Source organism: Trachypithecus francoisi, unplaced genomic scaffold (assembly GCF_009764315.1).
Source record: "Trachypithecus francoisi isolate TF-2019V2 unplaced genomic scaffold, Tfra_2.0 Contig01579, whole genome shotgun sequence".
In the NCBI taxonomy this organism is placed as follows: Eukaryota; Metazoa; Chordata; class Mammalia; order Primates; family Cercopithecidae; genus Trachypithecus; species Trachypithecus francoisi.
This window is the reverse complement of record NW_022681442.1, coordinates 6,530,292-6,545,998: the sequence shown is the minus strand read 5'-3', so window position 1 is coordinate 6,545,998 and position 15,707 is coordinate 6,530,292. Positions and strand designations below refer to the sequence as shown.

Below are 15,707 nucleotides of genomic sequence, written 5' to 3'. Positions count from 1 at the left end.
ACAGTGGATAATTAGCATTTTAAACTGCTTTTCTCCCTTAGTGAGAATGATAAAATAGACGTTATTTGATCTTCTGAATTCATGAATCATAATCTGTGTTCATAATTTGAGAATGGTTATGTGTTTAAGCTATTATTTAGTTTGTGTTGTTTCCTCTACCTTTGTCTCTTTAAACTATTGGTTACTTTTCTAAATTGATGTGATGGCCTCCCTGAAATTAAACATTTCTATTAGTGGCTTCCCTTTAATCTCATCCTTCTTAGATCAAATCTCCTTATATTTCCTGCCTATCTCTTTTTGCATTCCAAAGTTCAATTTTATTAAATCCCAAGGTCTAAGATTTTTTCTTTTGAGAATTTATCTCCAGTGTTTCTACGGAAATCAAAAAAGAAAATTAGGATAATTCAGTGTCGAAATGTTACATGCATCTTTTGAGAAGTTTATTTTGTAGATTGAAGGGCATGCTTTTTGGGGAGCGTATTTTTGGAGGTGGAATGTAGTTATTTTAATAACCATGTCCTATATTATTTATAGCTTCCTGCCTGACACAGCTCACTTCAAGAAGTGCACAATGTCAGAACGTGGAATTAAATGGGCTTGTGAATATTGTACGTATGAAAACTGGCCATCTGCAATCAAGTGTACTATGTGTCGTGCCCAAAGACCTAGTGGAACAATTATTACAGAAGATCCATTTAAAAGTGGTTCAAGTGATGTTGGTAGAGATTGGGATCCTTCCAGCCCCGAAGGAGGAAGTAGTCCTTTGATATGTCCAGACTCTAGTGCAAGACCAAGGGTTAAATCTTCGTATAGCATGGAAAATGCAAATAAGTGGTCATGCCACATGTGTACATATTTGAACTGGCCAAGAGCAATCAGATGTACCCAGTGCTTATCCCAACGTAGGACCAGGAGTCCTACAGAATCTCCTCAGTCCTCAGGATCTGGCTCAAGACCGGTTGCTTTTTCTGTTGATCCTTGTGAGGAATACAACGATAGAAATAAATTGAACACTAGGACACAGCACTGGACTTGCTCTGTTTGCACATATGAAAACTGGGCCAAGGCTAAAAGGTGTGTTGTTTGTGATCACCCCAGACCTAATAACATTGAAGCAATAGAATTGGCAGAGACTGAAGAGGCTTCTTCAATAATAAATGAGCAAGACAGAGCTCGATGGAGGGGAAGTTGCAGTAGTGGTAATAGCCAGAGGAGATCACCTCCTGCCACGAAGCGGGACTCTGAAGTGAAAATGGATTTTCAGAGGATTGAATTGGCTGGTGCTGTGGGCAGCAAGGAGGAACTTGAAGTAGACTTTAAAAAACTAAAGCAAATTAAAAACAGGATGAAAAAGACTGATTGGCTCTTCCTCAGTGCTTGTGTGGGTAAGTTTCTGTATTCTGCGTTTTTTGAATGGAATGGGAAAAGGTAGTAAAAATGATACGAAAAGAGCTGGGTGTGCTGACACATGCTTGTAGTCTTAGCCACTTGCTTGAGACCATGAGTTTGAGGCTGTAGTATGCCATGATGGGTCTGTGAATAGTACCTGCACTCTAGCTTGGGCAACATAGTGAGACTGTCTCCATGCCCACAAAAAATGTATGTATATGTGTGTGTGTGTGTGTGTGTGTGTGTGTGTGTATTTGTATATGTGTTCAAAGTCACCAGCATTTAATTCATTCAGCATGATAGCTGTACTTTCAAGTATGCATACATAAAAATTTGTGTATCTGTGATCTTGTCATAACTTTGTACTAAATTGCCCACAATTAATTGTGTTCATGTCTCTCCATTACTGGGGGCAAGGGAAACTTTTAAGTTAAAGCAAAGGTTTTACACATCAATGGTAAAATATATACCTGGACTTTAAAACTGCTACTCTGTTTATTGTAACAAGATGTAACTGAGGAACACCAGCTGCTGTTTCCAAGTATTTGTAAACAGTGTGAGCATCTTGTGATGATAGAAGCTTTAGTCAGATGTTAAAAATACCACAAAAATGTGTGACTCCAAGAAGTTGAACAAACATATTGACCTTGAAAATACTGGTGTTAATTTAACATGAATGTCATGTAGTAAATATTTGCAAACTTTATGGAGCTGATTACATGTAGCCAGCTGATTCCATACTTCAAGTTATGGTTCGTATGCATTGTGACATTTTCCTCAGGAAATACTGTTGAAGGACAGAGACATAGGAGAGCAGAGTTTTTTTTCAGTTCTTGACTTTGTGAGTTAATTGTGATGTAATTCACAAAAGCAGTTACTTGAGTCTTCAGTGTTTTTTTGAGTAGATTAGATGTTTGATTTTATTAAATTATTTGGATAGGGTGCTTACTTTGACGTTCGGTCTGATTACTAAGTTTAAACTCTGTGTGGAACAATAGCTAAGCCTTAACTATACCTTAGCTGTATGTTTTCCCTCAGTACCAATTTCTTTTTTTTAATCCCCCTGGGTCCAGCCCAAGAATATGGAAGTTTTAGGTGTATGAACCTGTGAGTCCTAAGAATTGATATCCAAGAAATTGTGAGTTTTAAAATAAATTTTTATATATATTATATATATCATCCCCCCCCCCCAAAGATGGGATCTCACTCTGTCACCCAGGCTAGAGGGCAGTGATGCAGCCTCAACCTCCTGGGTTCGAGTGATCTGCCACCTCAGCCTCCCCAGTAACTGGGACTCCCTGTTAGCATGTACCAATATGCCCTACTATTGTTTTTAATTATTATTTGTAAAGATGGGGGTCTCCCTATGTTGCCCAGGCTGGTCTTGAACTCCTGGGCTCAAGCGATCCTCCCACCTCAGTCTCCTAAAGTGTTGGGATTATAGGCATAATTTGCTGTGCCCAGCCGAAATCCTGAGTTTTCAGTTTTAGCTTTGTTCTGGCGAAAAAGAATATCCCAGCAGATGAATCCTTCTGACCTCCAGACGTAGTAGGCACTTAGCAGCTCTTAGTTCTAGTTTCTTCCCATCCTGAGGATGAGGGATGAAAACACACCGAGCCATCTTCTGTCTGTGTTGTCCCATTTTATTCCACTAATTTTTCTGCTCCAAATTGAGGGCAACATATAGTATGATTGTCAGTTAAAAAAATTTAAATAGGAGATACAAAAGGGTTTTATTATTAGTTTCCTTACTGAGATCAAATTGACTTAACATAAAAATTCACCGTTTTGCAAGTGAACAACTCATTTGGCATTTAATGCATTCACATTGTGTAACCACTACCTCTGTGTTGTTCCAAAACATATTCATCATCCCAAAAGGTAACTGTGTGCCCATTAAGCAGTTACTGGTCCCTACCCCTACCCGCTAACCCTTGATAACTGCCAGTCTGCTTTTGGTGTCTGTGGATTTACCTATTCTGGATATTCATATAAATGGAATCTTTACATATCTATGAGGTTTTATGTTGGGTGTGATTGTCTTTTAATTGCTTGTATGCCTTTGGAACACTCTTAAAATCTTTTTTTTTTTTTTTTTTTGCAGGGAGTAGTGTACTATGAGTACTTGGACTACAAGATGGTGTTATAGTACATGTAGGTTTATAGATGAAAATGAACTAGACTTCATTGTGACGGTTTTTAACCTCACAATGAAGGTCACTAAACCCCACTAAAGGTCATAGAATCCTTTAGGAATCAGGGCTTCACTTCAATCCCAGGTTGCTTCAAGTCAGTGGATCTCAGGATAGGAACACCTGATTTGAAATACTTTCTTTCCTTGAAGCATACAAGTTAGATGAATCAACATGTTTGTCTTTATGACATTATTTCTTCTTGATCTTACCTTTTTCTACATATCCTTACTACTTTAGATGACTAGCCATCCTTGTACCTCCTTGCATTTTATTTTTTTGAGTCAGGGTTGCGAGGCTGGAGTGCAGTGGCGCAATCATGGCTCACTGCAGCCTTGACTTCCTAAGCTCAAACCATCCTCCCACCTCAGCCTCCTGAGTAGCTGGGACTATAGGCACATACCACCACGCCCGGCTAATTTTTGTATTTTTTTTTGTAGAGATAGGGTTTTACCTTGTTACCCAGGCTGGTATCTTACTCCTGGGCTCAAGCGATCCACCCACCTCAGCCTCCCAGAGTGCCGGGATTACAGGGGTGAGCCACTGGGTCCCGCCCATCTCTTTGCATTTTAATCACTGACTTCAATTTAAAAGTGGAACAAGACCAGGCACAGTGGCTCATTTCTGTTAATCCCAGCACTTTGGGAGATCGAGGCAGGTGGATCACCTGAGGTCGGGAGTTCGAGACCAGCCTGACTCAACATGTAGAAACCCCGTCTCTACTGAAAATACAAAATAGCTGGACGTGGTAGCGCATGCCTATAGTTCTCGCTACCCGGGAGGCTGAGGCACAAGAATCTCTTGAACCTGGGAGGTGGAGGTTGCAGTGAGCCAAGATCGCACCATTGCACTCCAGCCTGGGCGACAAGAGTGAGTGAAACTCCGTCTTAAAAAAAAAAAAAAAAGGTGAAGCAAAAACTTCTACCAATAGGACCAGTATTGAATTTGACCTTGTTTTGTTTACAAAACGATTTGTCATTAAGTTGCTGTTTCCACCTGCAAAGTTTCTAGATTCTCAGGGCCAAGGGTTGATTGTATTTGGTTCTTGGTAATGTGGACTGTGTCTTTCCTATCAGCAGATATTTTTTACTGTTAACTGTACGATGTCATTCTGAACTGTTATACATAAGGTTATAATTATAGGCCTGTTTCTATTTGATAGCCATATTCTGATGTGTAAACATCACTGAAATATGTTAAATACTTTTAAGAAACTTGTTTACATTGTGTTGGGTTAACTAAAAAAAAGGCTTGAGCAGTAAGACTAACAGAAGTTCACATGTACTCAAAATTAATCTTTACTTCCCTTTTCTGCCTGCCTTATGTTCCCCAGATTTCGTTAGATACAGTGTATTTTGGGTTGTTGATGTTAAGTGTTTTTTTAAAAAATCCATCTCTACATTATATACACTGAGTATAAAATGTGAGACTTTTCCATTTAAAGTTGGAAAAAAATGTCAACCTTAGGTCAGCTTTATAGCTGATAAACTGGGAATGAGGAAGATCCAGTTGTTGAGAGGGCAGATGTCAACTAAGGCATCAACAGTATTGAGCAAGCATATTGACATAGCCATTGAGTGTAAGTTTCACATAAGTCAAATTATCTTATGTGGTGAGAGGATGTTGGGGACAGCTGTGCCAAAACCCGACATCTGTAGTGGAACCTGAGGTTGAGAATCAGGGTGGTAAAGGTAGAGGTGTGAATGTCAATGTACAGTTGTCTATGGAATGTCTGCAATTGGTGCTAGATGTTTTTAGGGACATCAGGTTTTTAGGGCAGTCATGTCAGCACTCACTATAGACTGCTTTTCTCACTGGGTAGACAACAATGTATCTAGAGAATAGAGCAACGCTACCTAATGCCCTGCTTTTATTCTGCTATTGTATTGAATCAGTTGCCTTATGAAATTGCACTTCAATTTGTGTACATAGCTATGTCCTTAAAAAGACACAGGGTTAGATAAGAATACCATATTAAATCTGTGCTATAACTTGTATTCCTGAACTCTAGACTCATATATCCAACTGCCTATTCAGCATCTTTCCTGGAGTGTTTAATAACTCAAGCTCATTTCAAGCTCAGTGATGCTAAAACAGAACTGGTCTCTCTTTCAAATCTATTTTTTCCTAGGTTCTCATCATGGTTGATGGCAAATTTCTCATTCCATTGCTTGTGCCAAAAGCCTTGGCCCTCCTTGATTCTTCTTTCTCTTATGCCCCACTCCTATTTCTCAGAAGATCCATTGGCTCTACCTTCAAAATATATCTGGACTCTGACCACTTCTCACTATTCTTGTCCAAACCATGATTCCCCCTTGCCTTTGCCCTCCTTACAATCTGCTGTCGTCAAAGGAGCTAACTCTGCTCAGAACCCTCTAGTGATCACCTGTTTTACTTGGATTAAATAATAGCCAGAGTCCCTCAAAAACTCTACAAGGCCATCTACATGCTCTGTATTGAGCACTTCAGCTTCCTTCCATATACTTTTGACCCTTGAACAACACAGGTCTGAACTGTGCGGGTTCACTTATGCATAAGTTTTCTACCAGCTCGGCCACCCCTGAGACAGCAAGAACAACCCCTTTTCTTCCTCCTCCTCCTCAGCCTACTCAAGGTGAAGACGATGATGATGAAGTCCTTTATGATGAGCCACTTTGACTTAATGAGTTAGTAAATGTATTTTCTCTTCCTTATGATTTTCTTTTTTTTTTTTTTTTTCTTTTCCCGAGTCTGATCTTATTTATTTGTTACTCAAAAAGTTATTTCTGACTGGATTCAGACTTAGAAGTAGAAGCTCGCAGAGAGGAAAGTCTGCGTCTCTTCGCAATTTGTTCCTGGCGCTTCTCCTTAACCTCCTTCATTCTTTTGGCCAAAAGTTTAGCATATTCTGCAGCCTCTTCCTTGTTTTTCTTAGTATGCTGCTGCTTCAGAGCAATACGCCGCCGTTTGTGCTGCAAGACACGTGGAGTAACAAGACGCTGAATCTTGGGTGCTTTGGTCCTAGGTTTCTTAACTTCTTTGTTTAAGGGCTTTCTCACAACATACTGGCGGACGTCATCTTCTTTAGAGAGATTGAAAAGTTTGCGGATTCTGCTAGCTCTTTTGGGGCCCAGGCGGCGAGGCACCGTAGTATCAGTCAGTCCAGGAATATCCTTCTCTCCTTTTTTTACAATAACCAAGTTGAGAACGCTCAGATTGGCATCCACAATGCAACCACGAACTGATTTTCTCTTTCTTTCTCCCATTCTCCTTGGTCTGTAACAGGAATGCCCCTTACTCAGCAGCAGGCGGACACGGCCATGGGTCAAGACACCCTGCCTCATGGGGAAACCTTGTTTGTCGTTCCCACCACTGATTCGGACCACATAACCCTTCCATTCTTCACCCAGAGCGTCAGCAGCAACTTCTGTGGCCATACGCTTCTCATAAAAAGTACGAAGTTTGCGTTCATCGTCCACTTCAATGAGTCTCTGGCAGCCAGTGGCTGGGAAGGAGATGTTCAGCTTCATCTTGAAGCAGCTGAATGCCTCCGAGGCGCCATGGAAAAGCCCTTATGATTTTCTTAATAACATTTTCTTTTCTCTCATTTATTACAAGAATACGGTGTATAATACATATACAAATATGTGTTATTTGACTGTTTATGCTATTAGTAAGGCTTCCGGTCAACAGCAGGCTATCAGTAGTTTTGGGGGAGTTAAAAGTTATACATGGATCTGCTACTGTGTGGGAGGTTGGTCCCCCTAATCCCCATGTTGTTCAAGGGCCAAAAGCATGTTATCTCTGAACTAATCTGTTTTCCACCTTTTCCATTTCATTCCAGCCACTCTTGCCACTTTTTTTTTTTTTTTCTATAAACAAGCCCTCAAGCCTTTTACTTGCTGTTTCCTCTGCCTGGATTGCTCTCCACCTTCACTTCTTTTCTCAAGTATTGCCTTCTCAGTGAGGTCCTCTATGAGTGCTGTATCCAAAACTTCATCTCTGTCCATTATCCCTCCCCACAGCATTAATTTTCTTCATAACACTTCTAATATGCTTAGTCATCTCGTTTATGATTTCTCTGTCTCTACTCTAGAATTTAAGCTTCCTGAGGGCCAGTAATTTTATCTATTTTGTTCAAAAGTGTATCTTAGCATGTAGAACAGTGCCTGCTACAGACATACTGGGCACTCAGGTATTTTTATATCAATGAACGAATGAATATTTTTGGGAACTGGGGTCTGGACAAACCTTTATCCTACTCCTCCTATGAATTTCTAGATTCTTTGCCTGCTTCCTGGCTCTCTGTGTTTTTCAATAGTTGGGACTTAACCCAGGAGAGCCAGTTTTACTTCTCACTGGTTGTCAGGAAGACTGAGGTAGTTAGTGGGTATGAAAGGGTCTTACAGGAAAGGGTATAGAGGCTTCAGGGTATAGAGGCTTATCACCAGGCAGTCTGTGGATATGAAAAGTCTAAAGTCAGGTTTATGTTTAATTTCTCTACCTTCCTACTTTCACTCATGGCAATATTTGTCTTTTTAAAAAATCATTCTATGTGTTTGCTATAACTAACTATCAAATGAGATTTTTACTTGAAATATTTTATTCAGTTGTCACTGGACCTACTGCTTCCTAGTTGGCATTTATCTCACTTCCTAGACAATAGCTGCATCTTTCTTAAGTTTAGGAGCTGAGATTTGGTTGGAGCTGTTGAAGGTATAGGGGGAAAAAGTCAAACTTAAGTAACAAGTTCACGCTGAAACTGTATATGTGTATATACATGTATACACATGTATATATACTCATATATGTATACTCATGTATATACATATATGTATATACACACACACTTACATACACACACACACTCACACACACACATCGCCCATGCTGGAGTGCAGTGGTGTGATCACAGCTCACTGCAGCCTTGACCTCCTGGGCTCAAGCAGTCCTCCCACCTCAGCTTCCCTAGTAGTTGGGAGTACCTAGGTGTATGCCACCATGCCCTGCTAATTTTAAAAATGATTTGTAGAGATGGAGTCTCCCTGTGTTGCCCGGGCTGGTTTCAGACTCCTGGACTCAAGTACTGGGACTACAGTTGTGAGCCACCACCTGGCGTGAAACTGGAATTTTTATGCTGAAATACTCAGTTGCCCAAAGCAATGGTGTGAACAGCTTTCACTATAGGGAATATGTGAATCAGTAATGCCTCCTGGTGCTCCAAAGTTTTGGGGTGACCTGAAGTGCACGTGCAGTGGTGTTCCCTGTTGAGAATCACTGACTTATGAACCGAACCAGAATCTCTTCTTTATCAAGTAGCAGGCTGAAGTGGCATCATGAGGATTGTAATTCTGATGGTTTCTGAGCAAAATTTATCCCACTTTCAGAATTTTGACATGTCTATACAGACTTAGATGATATTTATTTATTTATTTATTTATGTATTTATTTAAGACAGAGTCTCGCTCTGTTGCCCAGGCTGGAGTGCAGTGGCACATCTCAGCTCACTGCAAGCTCCGCCTCCCAGTTTCACACCATTCTTCTGCCTCAGCCTCCCCAGTAGCTGGGACTACAGGCGCCTGCCACCACGCCTGGCTAATTTTTTTTTTGTATTTTTAGTAGAGACGGGGTTTCACCATGTTAGCCGGGATGGTCTCCATCTCCTGACCTCGTGATCCGCCCACCTTGGCCTCCCAAAGTGCTGGGATTACAGGCGTGAGCCACCACGCCCAGCCTATTTTTAAATTAATTAACTAATTAACTTTTTTGAGGCAAGGTGGTGTCATTTCTGTCTCCCAGGCTGGAGTGCAGTGGTGTGTGATCTTGGCTCACTTCAACCTCTGCCTCCTGGGCTCAAGTAATTCTCCCACCTCAGCCACCCAGGTAGCTGGGACTACAGACGTGCACCACCATGCCTGGCTAGTTTTGCATTTTTTGTAGAGATGAGGTTTCCCCATGTTGCGCAGGCTGGTCTCAAACTCCTGGGTTCAAGCAGTCCACCTGCCTCGGCCTCCCAAAGTGCTGGGATTGCAGGTGTGAGCCACTGTGTCTGGCCTTAGATGATTTTTAAAACATAGAACGTGTATTGGTCACCTTTTACTAGTTATCTGCAAAAATATTGTTACATTTAATTTATTTCCCTTTTCTCATAACTTAATTGTGTTGAAAATCAATGTTTGAGGCAAAATATTCTAATTGTATTTGGGCCCCTTGCCAGAAATCCATATAACGTGTCATATAGTATCTGTCCACTCTAGAGTGCCAAGTGTAACTCTAGAAATATCTAAATATTTCCACAGTTTCTGGATGGGTCTGGGTCTGGTGGCTCAGTCCTGTAATCCTGGCACTATGGGAGGTTGAGAGAGGGGAGAATCGTTTCAGCCTAGGACTCTAAAACCAACCTGGGCAATTTGGCGAGACCTCGTCTCTACAAAAAATAAATTAGCAAGGCATGGTGGTGTTCCCCTGTGGTCCTGAGGCTGGGATGGGAGGAACACTTGAGCCCAGGCTGCAGTGGGCCATGATTGTGTCACTGCACTCCAGCCTGGGTGACAGAGCAAGACCATGTCTTAAAACTTGCATGGTATTAAATATATCAGAAGGTATTTGTCCATTTGGTTTTACTAACACACATTGTTTAAAAAAAAAAAAAAAAAAGCCAAATATAGGCGTTATTACATTTTAAAATATTCTTTTCAGTTTGTTTTGGTATTGATATTAAGAATTATGTATATGGATGGACATTTACAATTTGTCAGAGGTTTTTCTCAAGTAAATTATTAAATTAGTATTACTTTTTTCTCTGGAGAAGCAAAACTTGCAAAATGTAATCTTCTATAATGATTTTTTTTTTTTAAAGTTTCTACTGCTGAAATACGTGCCTGGTGTAATGAAAGGGAGGTTGTAAAATAATCCAAACAGAATGAAATTAACTTTTTTGAAGAAAAAGTCATTTAGTTTTTAAGAGATTATATTCCTTTGAAGTGGAATAATTTTAAGGTGATATATATTACCAAGAAAATTACCATGTCAAAACAAAACGGAAAAGGAAATCCTTGCTTTGAACACTGGTGATTTTGCCCATTTAAGACATCTTTGGGGTGACTTTTTAACTTGAGAGAAAACTCAGGGCATACAGATGATTGTGAAGAAAAAAATAGAAGAGGCTTCTATTCTCTAGTTCGTTACTCCTTAGCTTTAAAAATTATTTCTTTCACAAGGATATTTTATTGATGACTTACCTGAAGGCACAAAGCATTCGGTATTTTTAAAAACACACTATCTGCCGGGCACAGTGGTTCACACCTGTAATCCCAGCACTTCGGGAGGCCGGGGCGGGTGGATCACTTGAGGTCAGGAGTTCAAGACCAGCCTGGCCAACATGGTGAAACCCCATCTCTACTAAAAATACAAAAATTAGTTGGGTGTGGTGGCGGGCGCCTGTAATCCCAGCTACTTGGGAGGCTGAGGCAGAAGAATCCCTTGGACCTGGGAGGCAGAGGTTGCAGTGAGCCGAGATCATGCCACTGCACTCCAGCCTGGGCAACAAAGCGAAACTCCTTCTCAAAATAAATAAATAAAAGCAAAAAAATAAAAACACACTATTGATGAGATAAGTTATAGTGTCCAAATTTACGTTTTTAACTTGCCCGTTGAATTCCTTATAGGTTCATCTCCCTCTATGCCCTCTTGGGGCTTTTTGGGTGATTTACATGACCGATATAAATAGAGTGGCAGGCAGGATAATGTCCACATCCCACCCCCCCATGCCTACATCCCAGTCCCCAGGATTTGTGAGTAGGCCACCTTACGTGGCAAAAGAGATTTTACAGAAGTGATTAAAGATTTCTTAAATGGCAGGGTTATCTGGGTAGGTGGTGTAATCACAAGCGTCCTTGTAAATCACAGGGAGACAGGAGAGTGAAGATTATAGATGGGACCATAAGAAGAGAAGTGGAGGCTTGGGAGAGTTGCAGGGCTGTGAGGCAAGGACTGTCAGCAGCCTCTAAGAGAAAAGGCAGGGCTTTTCTGGAGCCTCATGAAAGAGCGCAGCCCTGCCAACACCTTGATTTTAGCTCAGTAAAAGCCTTGCTGAACTTCTGACCTCCTGAACTGTAAGACAGAAAGTTTGTGTTGTTTTAAGTCACTAAGGTTGTAATCATTTGTTAGAGCAGCAATAAGAAATTAATACAAATAGCTTTTTTTTTAAAAACAAATAATAGCTTTTTTTTTTTGAGATGGAGTTTTCGCTCTTGTTGCCTAGGCTGGAGTGTAATGGCGTGGTCTTGGGTCACTGCAACTTCTGCCTCCTGAGTTCAAGAGATTCTCCTACCTCAGCCTCCCAGGTAGTTGGGATTACAGGCGCCCGCCAACGTTCCCAGCTAATTTTTGTATTTTTGGTAGAGACGAGTTTCACCATGTTGGCCAGGCTAGTCTTGAACTCTAACCTCAGATGATCTGCCCACCTTGGCCTCCCAAAGTGCTGGGATTACAGGCGTGAGCCACTGCGCCCAGCCCTAAACAAATAGTATTTTATTTATTGTTTTATTTTGAGACGGAGTCTTGCTCTGTCACCCGGCCTGGAGTGCAGTGGCGCGATCTTGGCTCACTGCAACCTGTGCCTCCCGGGCAATTCTCCTGCCTCAGCCACCCAAGTAGCTGGGATTATAGGTGCACACCACTGTGCTCGGCTAATTTTTGTGTGTTTTTTTGTTTTAGTAGAGACGGAGTTTCACCTTGTTGCCAGGCTGATCTCAAATTCCTGACCTTACCTCCCGCCTTGGCCTCCCAAAGTGCTGGGATTACAGGTGTGAGCCACTGTGTCCGGCCAGCAAATAGTACCTTAATTTGACAATTTCAGAAATTTTACTTAATTTTCACCAGTTCCTAGAGGAGATCAGAGGCATTGTTAATAATGAAAGACGTTGAGTTACAGAGGGGCTGACTAGTATGGGAAGTAGCTGTCCTTTCCAAGACACACACACAAAAAAAAGCTATTTGTATTAATTTCTTATTGCTGCTCTAACAAATGATTACAACCATAGTGACTTAAAACAACACACAAATAGTAACGGTGTTTCTTTCTGCTAGATGTGGTTGAGGGTTAATACTGGAGCCTTTTTTTTTTTTTTTTTTGAGATGGAGTCTTGCTCTGTCTCCCAGGCTGGAGTGCAGTGGGGTGATCTCGGCTCACCGCAAGCTCCGCCTCCTGGGTTCATGCCATCTCCTGCCTCAGCCTCCCGAGTAGCTGGGACTACAGGCGCCCACCATCATACTTGGCTAATTTTTTTTTTTTTTTTGTATTTTTAGTAAAGACGGGGTTTCACCGAGTTAGCCAGGATGGTCTCGATCTCCTGACCTCGTGATCCGCCCGCCTCGGCCTCCCAAAGTGCTGGGGTTACAGGCGTGAGCCTCTACCCCCGGCCATTACTGGAGCTTTTGAATTATGTTTGATGCCTGGGAATATTAATGTTTTTAGCCCTACCTTTTTTCTTTTCTTTTCTTTTCTCTTCTTTTCTCTTCTCTTTTTCTTTTTCTTTTTCTTTTTTGAGATGGAGTCTTACTCTGTCGCCCAGGCTGGAGTGCAGTGGTGCTATCTTGGCTCACTGCAAGCTCCACCTCCCAGATTCACGCCATTCTCCCGCCTCAGCCTCCCGAGTAGCTGGGACTACAGGCGCCGGCCACCACCCCCAGCTAATTTTTTTGTATTTTTAGTAGAGACGGGGTTTCACCGCGTTAGCGAAGATGGTCTCGGTCTTCTGACCTTGTAATCCGCCTGCCTCGGCCTCTCAAAGTGCTGAGATTACAGGCGTGAGCCACCGCGCCCGACAGCCCTGCTTTTTTTCAAGTCAGCGAAATTAATATGCCTGTATGAAGCTGATTGCTGTGTCCCAGGGTAATCTGCTACTTGCTAATATTTTATAGCATTCCATAGTTAGGTCACATTATTTGGACTTTACTTTTTGTGTGCGGTGTTTCTGTAGTGTGTGTTCTGTTTGTTCTGCTCGTTTGGCCTGTTTTTGGTTTGGTATACCAAAGCTGTTCGGACAGTCTTTCGGTGTTTAGAACTTTTCCTGTTCTATGGATTACTTTGCAGTCGTTATTACTTTTGTGTTGGTAGCTCAGTTGCAGATTTGTGATCTAATATGTCATTTTTTGAGATCATCATCTGCAAGTTTAGAGAGGAAGCTGGTGAAGTTGTTCACAGTTATGGCTACTTTTTAAGTGCTGGATTATGAACTTTGATTGTATACTGATGCCAAACTAGTGTTCTACTGAAAGATATCCTTCTGATTTAGTGTACTTTTTTTTTCTTTTCCCTTTCTTTGCTTTTTTTCTGGAGACAGGATTTTGCTCTATTGCCAAGGCTGGAGTGCAGTGGCATTGATCACAGCTCACTGCAGCCTTGAATGCCCAGGCTCAAGTTATTCTCCCACTTTCAGCCTCCCAAGTAGCTGGTACCAGAAGCATGCACCACCATGCCCAGCTAATTCCTGGAATTTTTTTTTTTTTTTTTTTTTTTGAGACGGAGTCTTGCTCTGTTGCCCGGGCTGGAGTGCAGTGGCCGGATCTCCGCTCATGGCAAGCTCCGCCTCCCGGGTTCACGCCATTCTCCTGCCTCAGCCTCCCGAGTAGCTGGGACTACAGGCGCCCGCCAGCTCGCCCGGCTAGTTTTTTGTATTTTTTAGTAGAGACGGGGTTTCACCGTGTTAGCCAGGATGGTCTCGATCTCCTGACCTCGTGATCCGCCCGTCTCGGCCTCCCAAAGTGCTGGGATTACAGGCCATGTTGCCCAGGCTGGTCTCAAACTCCTGGGGTCAAGTGATCGGCCTGATTCAGCCTCCCGAAGTGCTGGGATTACAGGTGTAGGCCACGTGCCTAGCCCTTTTTTTTCTTAATACATCGTTTTACATATGAATAGAGGGCAGAACCAGTAAACAGGTCTTGCATCTTATTAATAGTTTTGAACATTTAAAACTGTCTAATTGCCCTTTTATTAAAGACAACAACACAAAAATGGTTTGAGTTAAAAATGGTACATTAAAAGTTTTTTTTTTTTTGGAAACATGGTCTTGCTCTGTTGCTCAGGATGGAGTGTAGTCATATAACCTCAGCTCACTGCAACCTCCACCTTCTGGGTTCACACGATCCTCCTACCTCAGCTTCCCTAGTAGCTGGGATTACAGGCATGTGCCACCATGCCCGGCTAATTTTTGTATATTTAGTAGAGAAGACAGGGTTTCACCATGTTGGCCAGGCTGGTCTCTAACTCCTCACCTCAGGTGATCAGCCCACCTTGGCCTCCCAAAGTGCTGGGATTACAGGCATGAGTCACAGTACCTGGCCCCTTTTTTCTTAATACATTGTTTTCCATGTGAATGGAGGCAGAACCACCATTAAACAGGTCTTGCATCTTATTAATAGTTTTAAACACTTAAAACCATCTAATTGGCTGGGCTTAAACATTTAAAACCATCTAATTGGCCGGGCACAGTGGCTCACACCTGTAATCCCAGCACTTTGGGAGGCTGAGGTGGGCAGATCACGAGGTCAGGACATCGAGACCATCCTGGCTAACACAGTGAAACCCTGTCTCTACTAAAAGTACAAAAAATTAGCCAGGCGTGATGGTGGGTGCCTATAGTCCCAGCTACTTGGGAGGCTGAGGCAGGAGAATGGCGTGAACCCGGGAGGTGGAAGTTACAGTGAGCTGAGATCGTGCCACTGCACTCCAGCCTGGGCAACAGAGACTCTGTCTCAAAACAAACAAACAAAAACCATCTAATTGCCCTTTTATTAAAGACAACACAAAAATGGTTTGAGTTAAAAATACGAAAAGGTTTCTTTTTTTTGTTTGTTTTGTTTTTGTCTTTTTTTGTTTCGAAATAGGGTCTTAACTCTGTTGCCCAGGGTGGAGTGCACTGGTGTAATCTCAGCTCACTGCATCCTCTGCCTCCTGGGTTCAAGTGATCCTCCTGCCTCAGCTTCCCAGTAGCTGTGATTACAGGCCGTGAGCCACCATGCCTGGACACATTAAAAGCTTTTAATAGGATCCAAAATATATACAGACTTCTGTAGCAATTTTTGGTCTGCATGCATAAAAGGAAAGTGAGTGCTAGAATACTGGCAATGCCTTGTATGTCCTTG

At 42.0% G+C, this 15,707-nt stretch overlaps 2 protein-coding genes across 3 annotated transcripts in view; one reads left to right on the top strand and one right to left on the bottom strand.

Moving 5' to 3' along the window:
• Window positions 1-15,707, top strand: part of ZRANB1 (zinc finger RANBP2-type containing 1) — a 72,588-nt gene that overhangs the window by 24,955 nt on the left and 31,926 nt on the right. For both annotated transcript variants that reach the window (XM_033179623.1, XM_033179613.1), the window contains one exon: window positions 535-1,385. In XM_033179623.1, coding sequence (XP_033035514.1) covers window positions 572-1,385 — 814 coding nt within the window. In that variant the 5' untranslated portion in view covers window positions 535-571. The remainder of the gene's footprint in view (window positions 1-534; window positions 1,386-15,707) is intronic.
• Window positions 6,306-7,134, bottom strand: LOC117065200 (40S ribosomal protein S6-like). Its single transcript, XM_033179731.1, has one exon. The coding sequence runs from the start codon at window positions 7,088-7,090 to the stop codon at window positions 6,341-6,343; it is 750 nt and encodes a 249-aa protein (XP_033035622.1). The 5' UTR covers window positions 7,091-7,134; the 3' UTR covers window positions 6,306-6,340.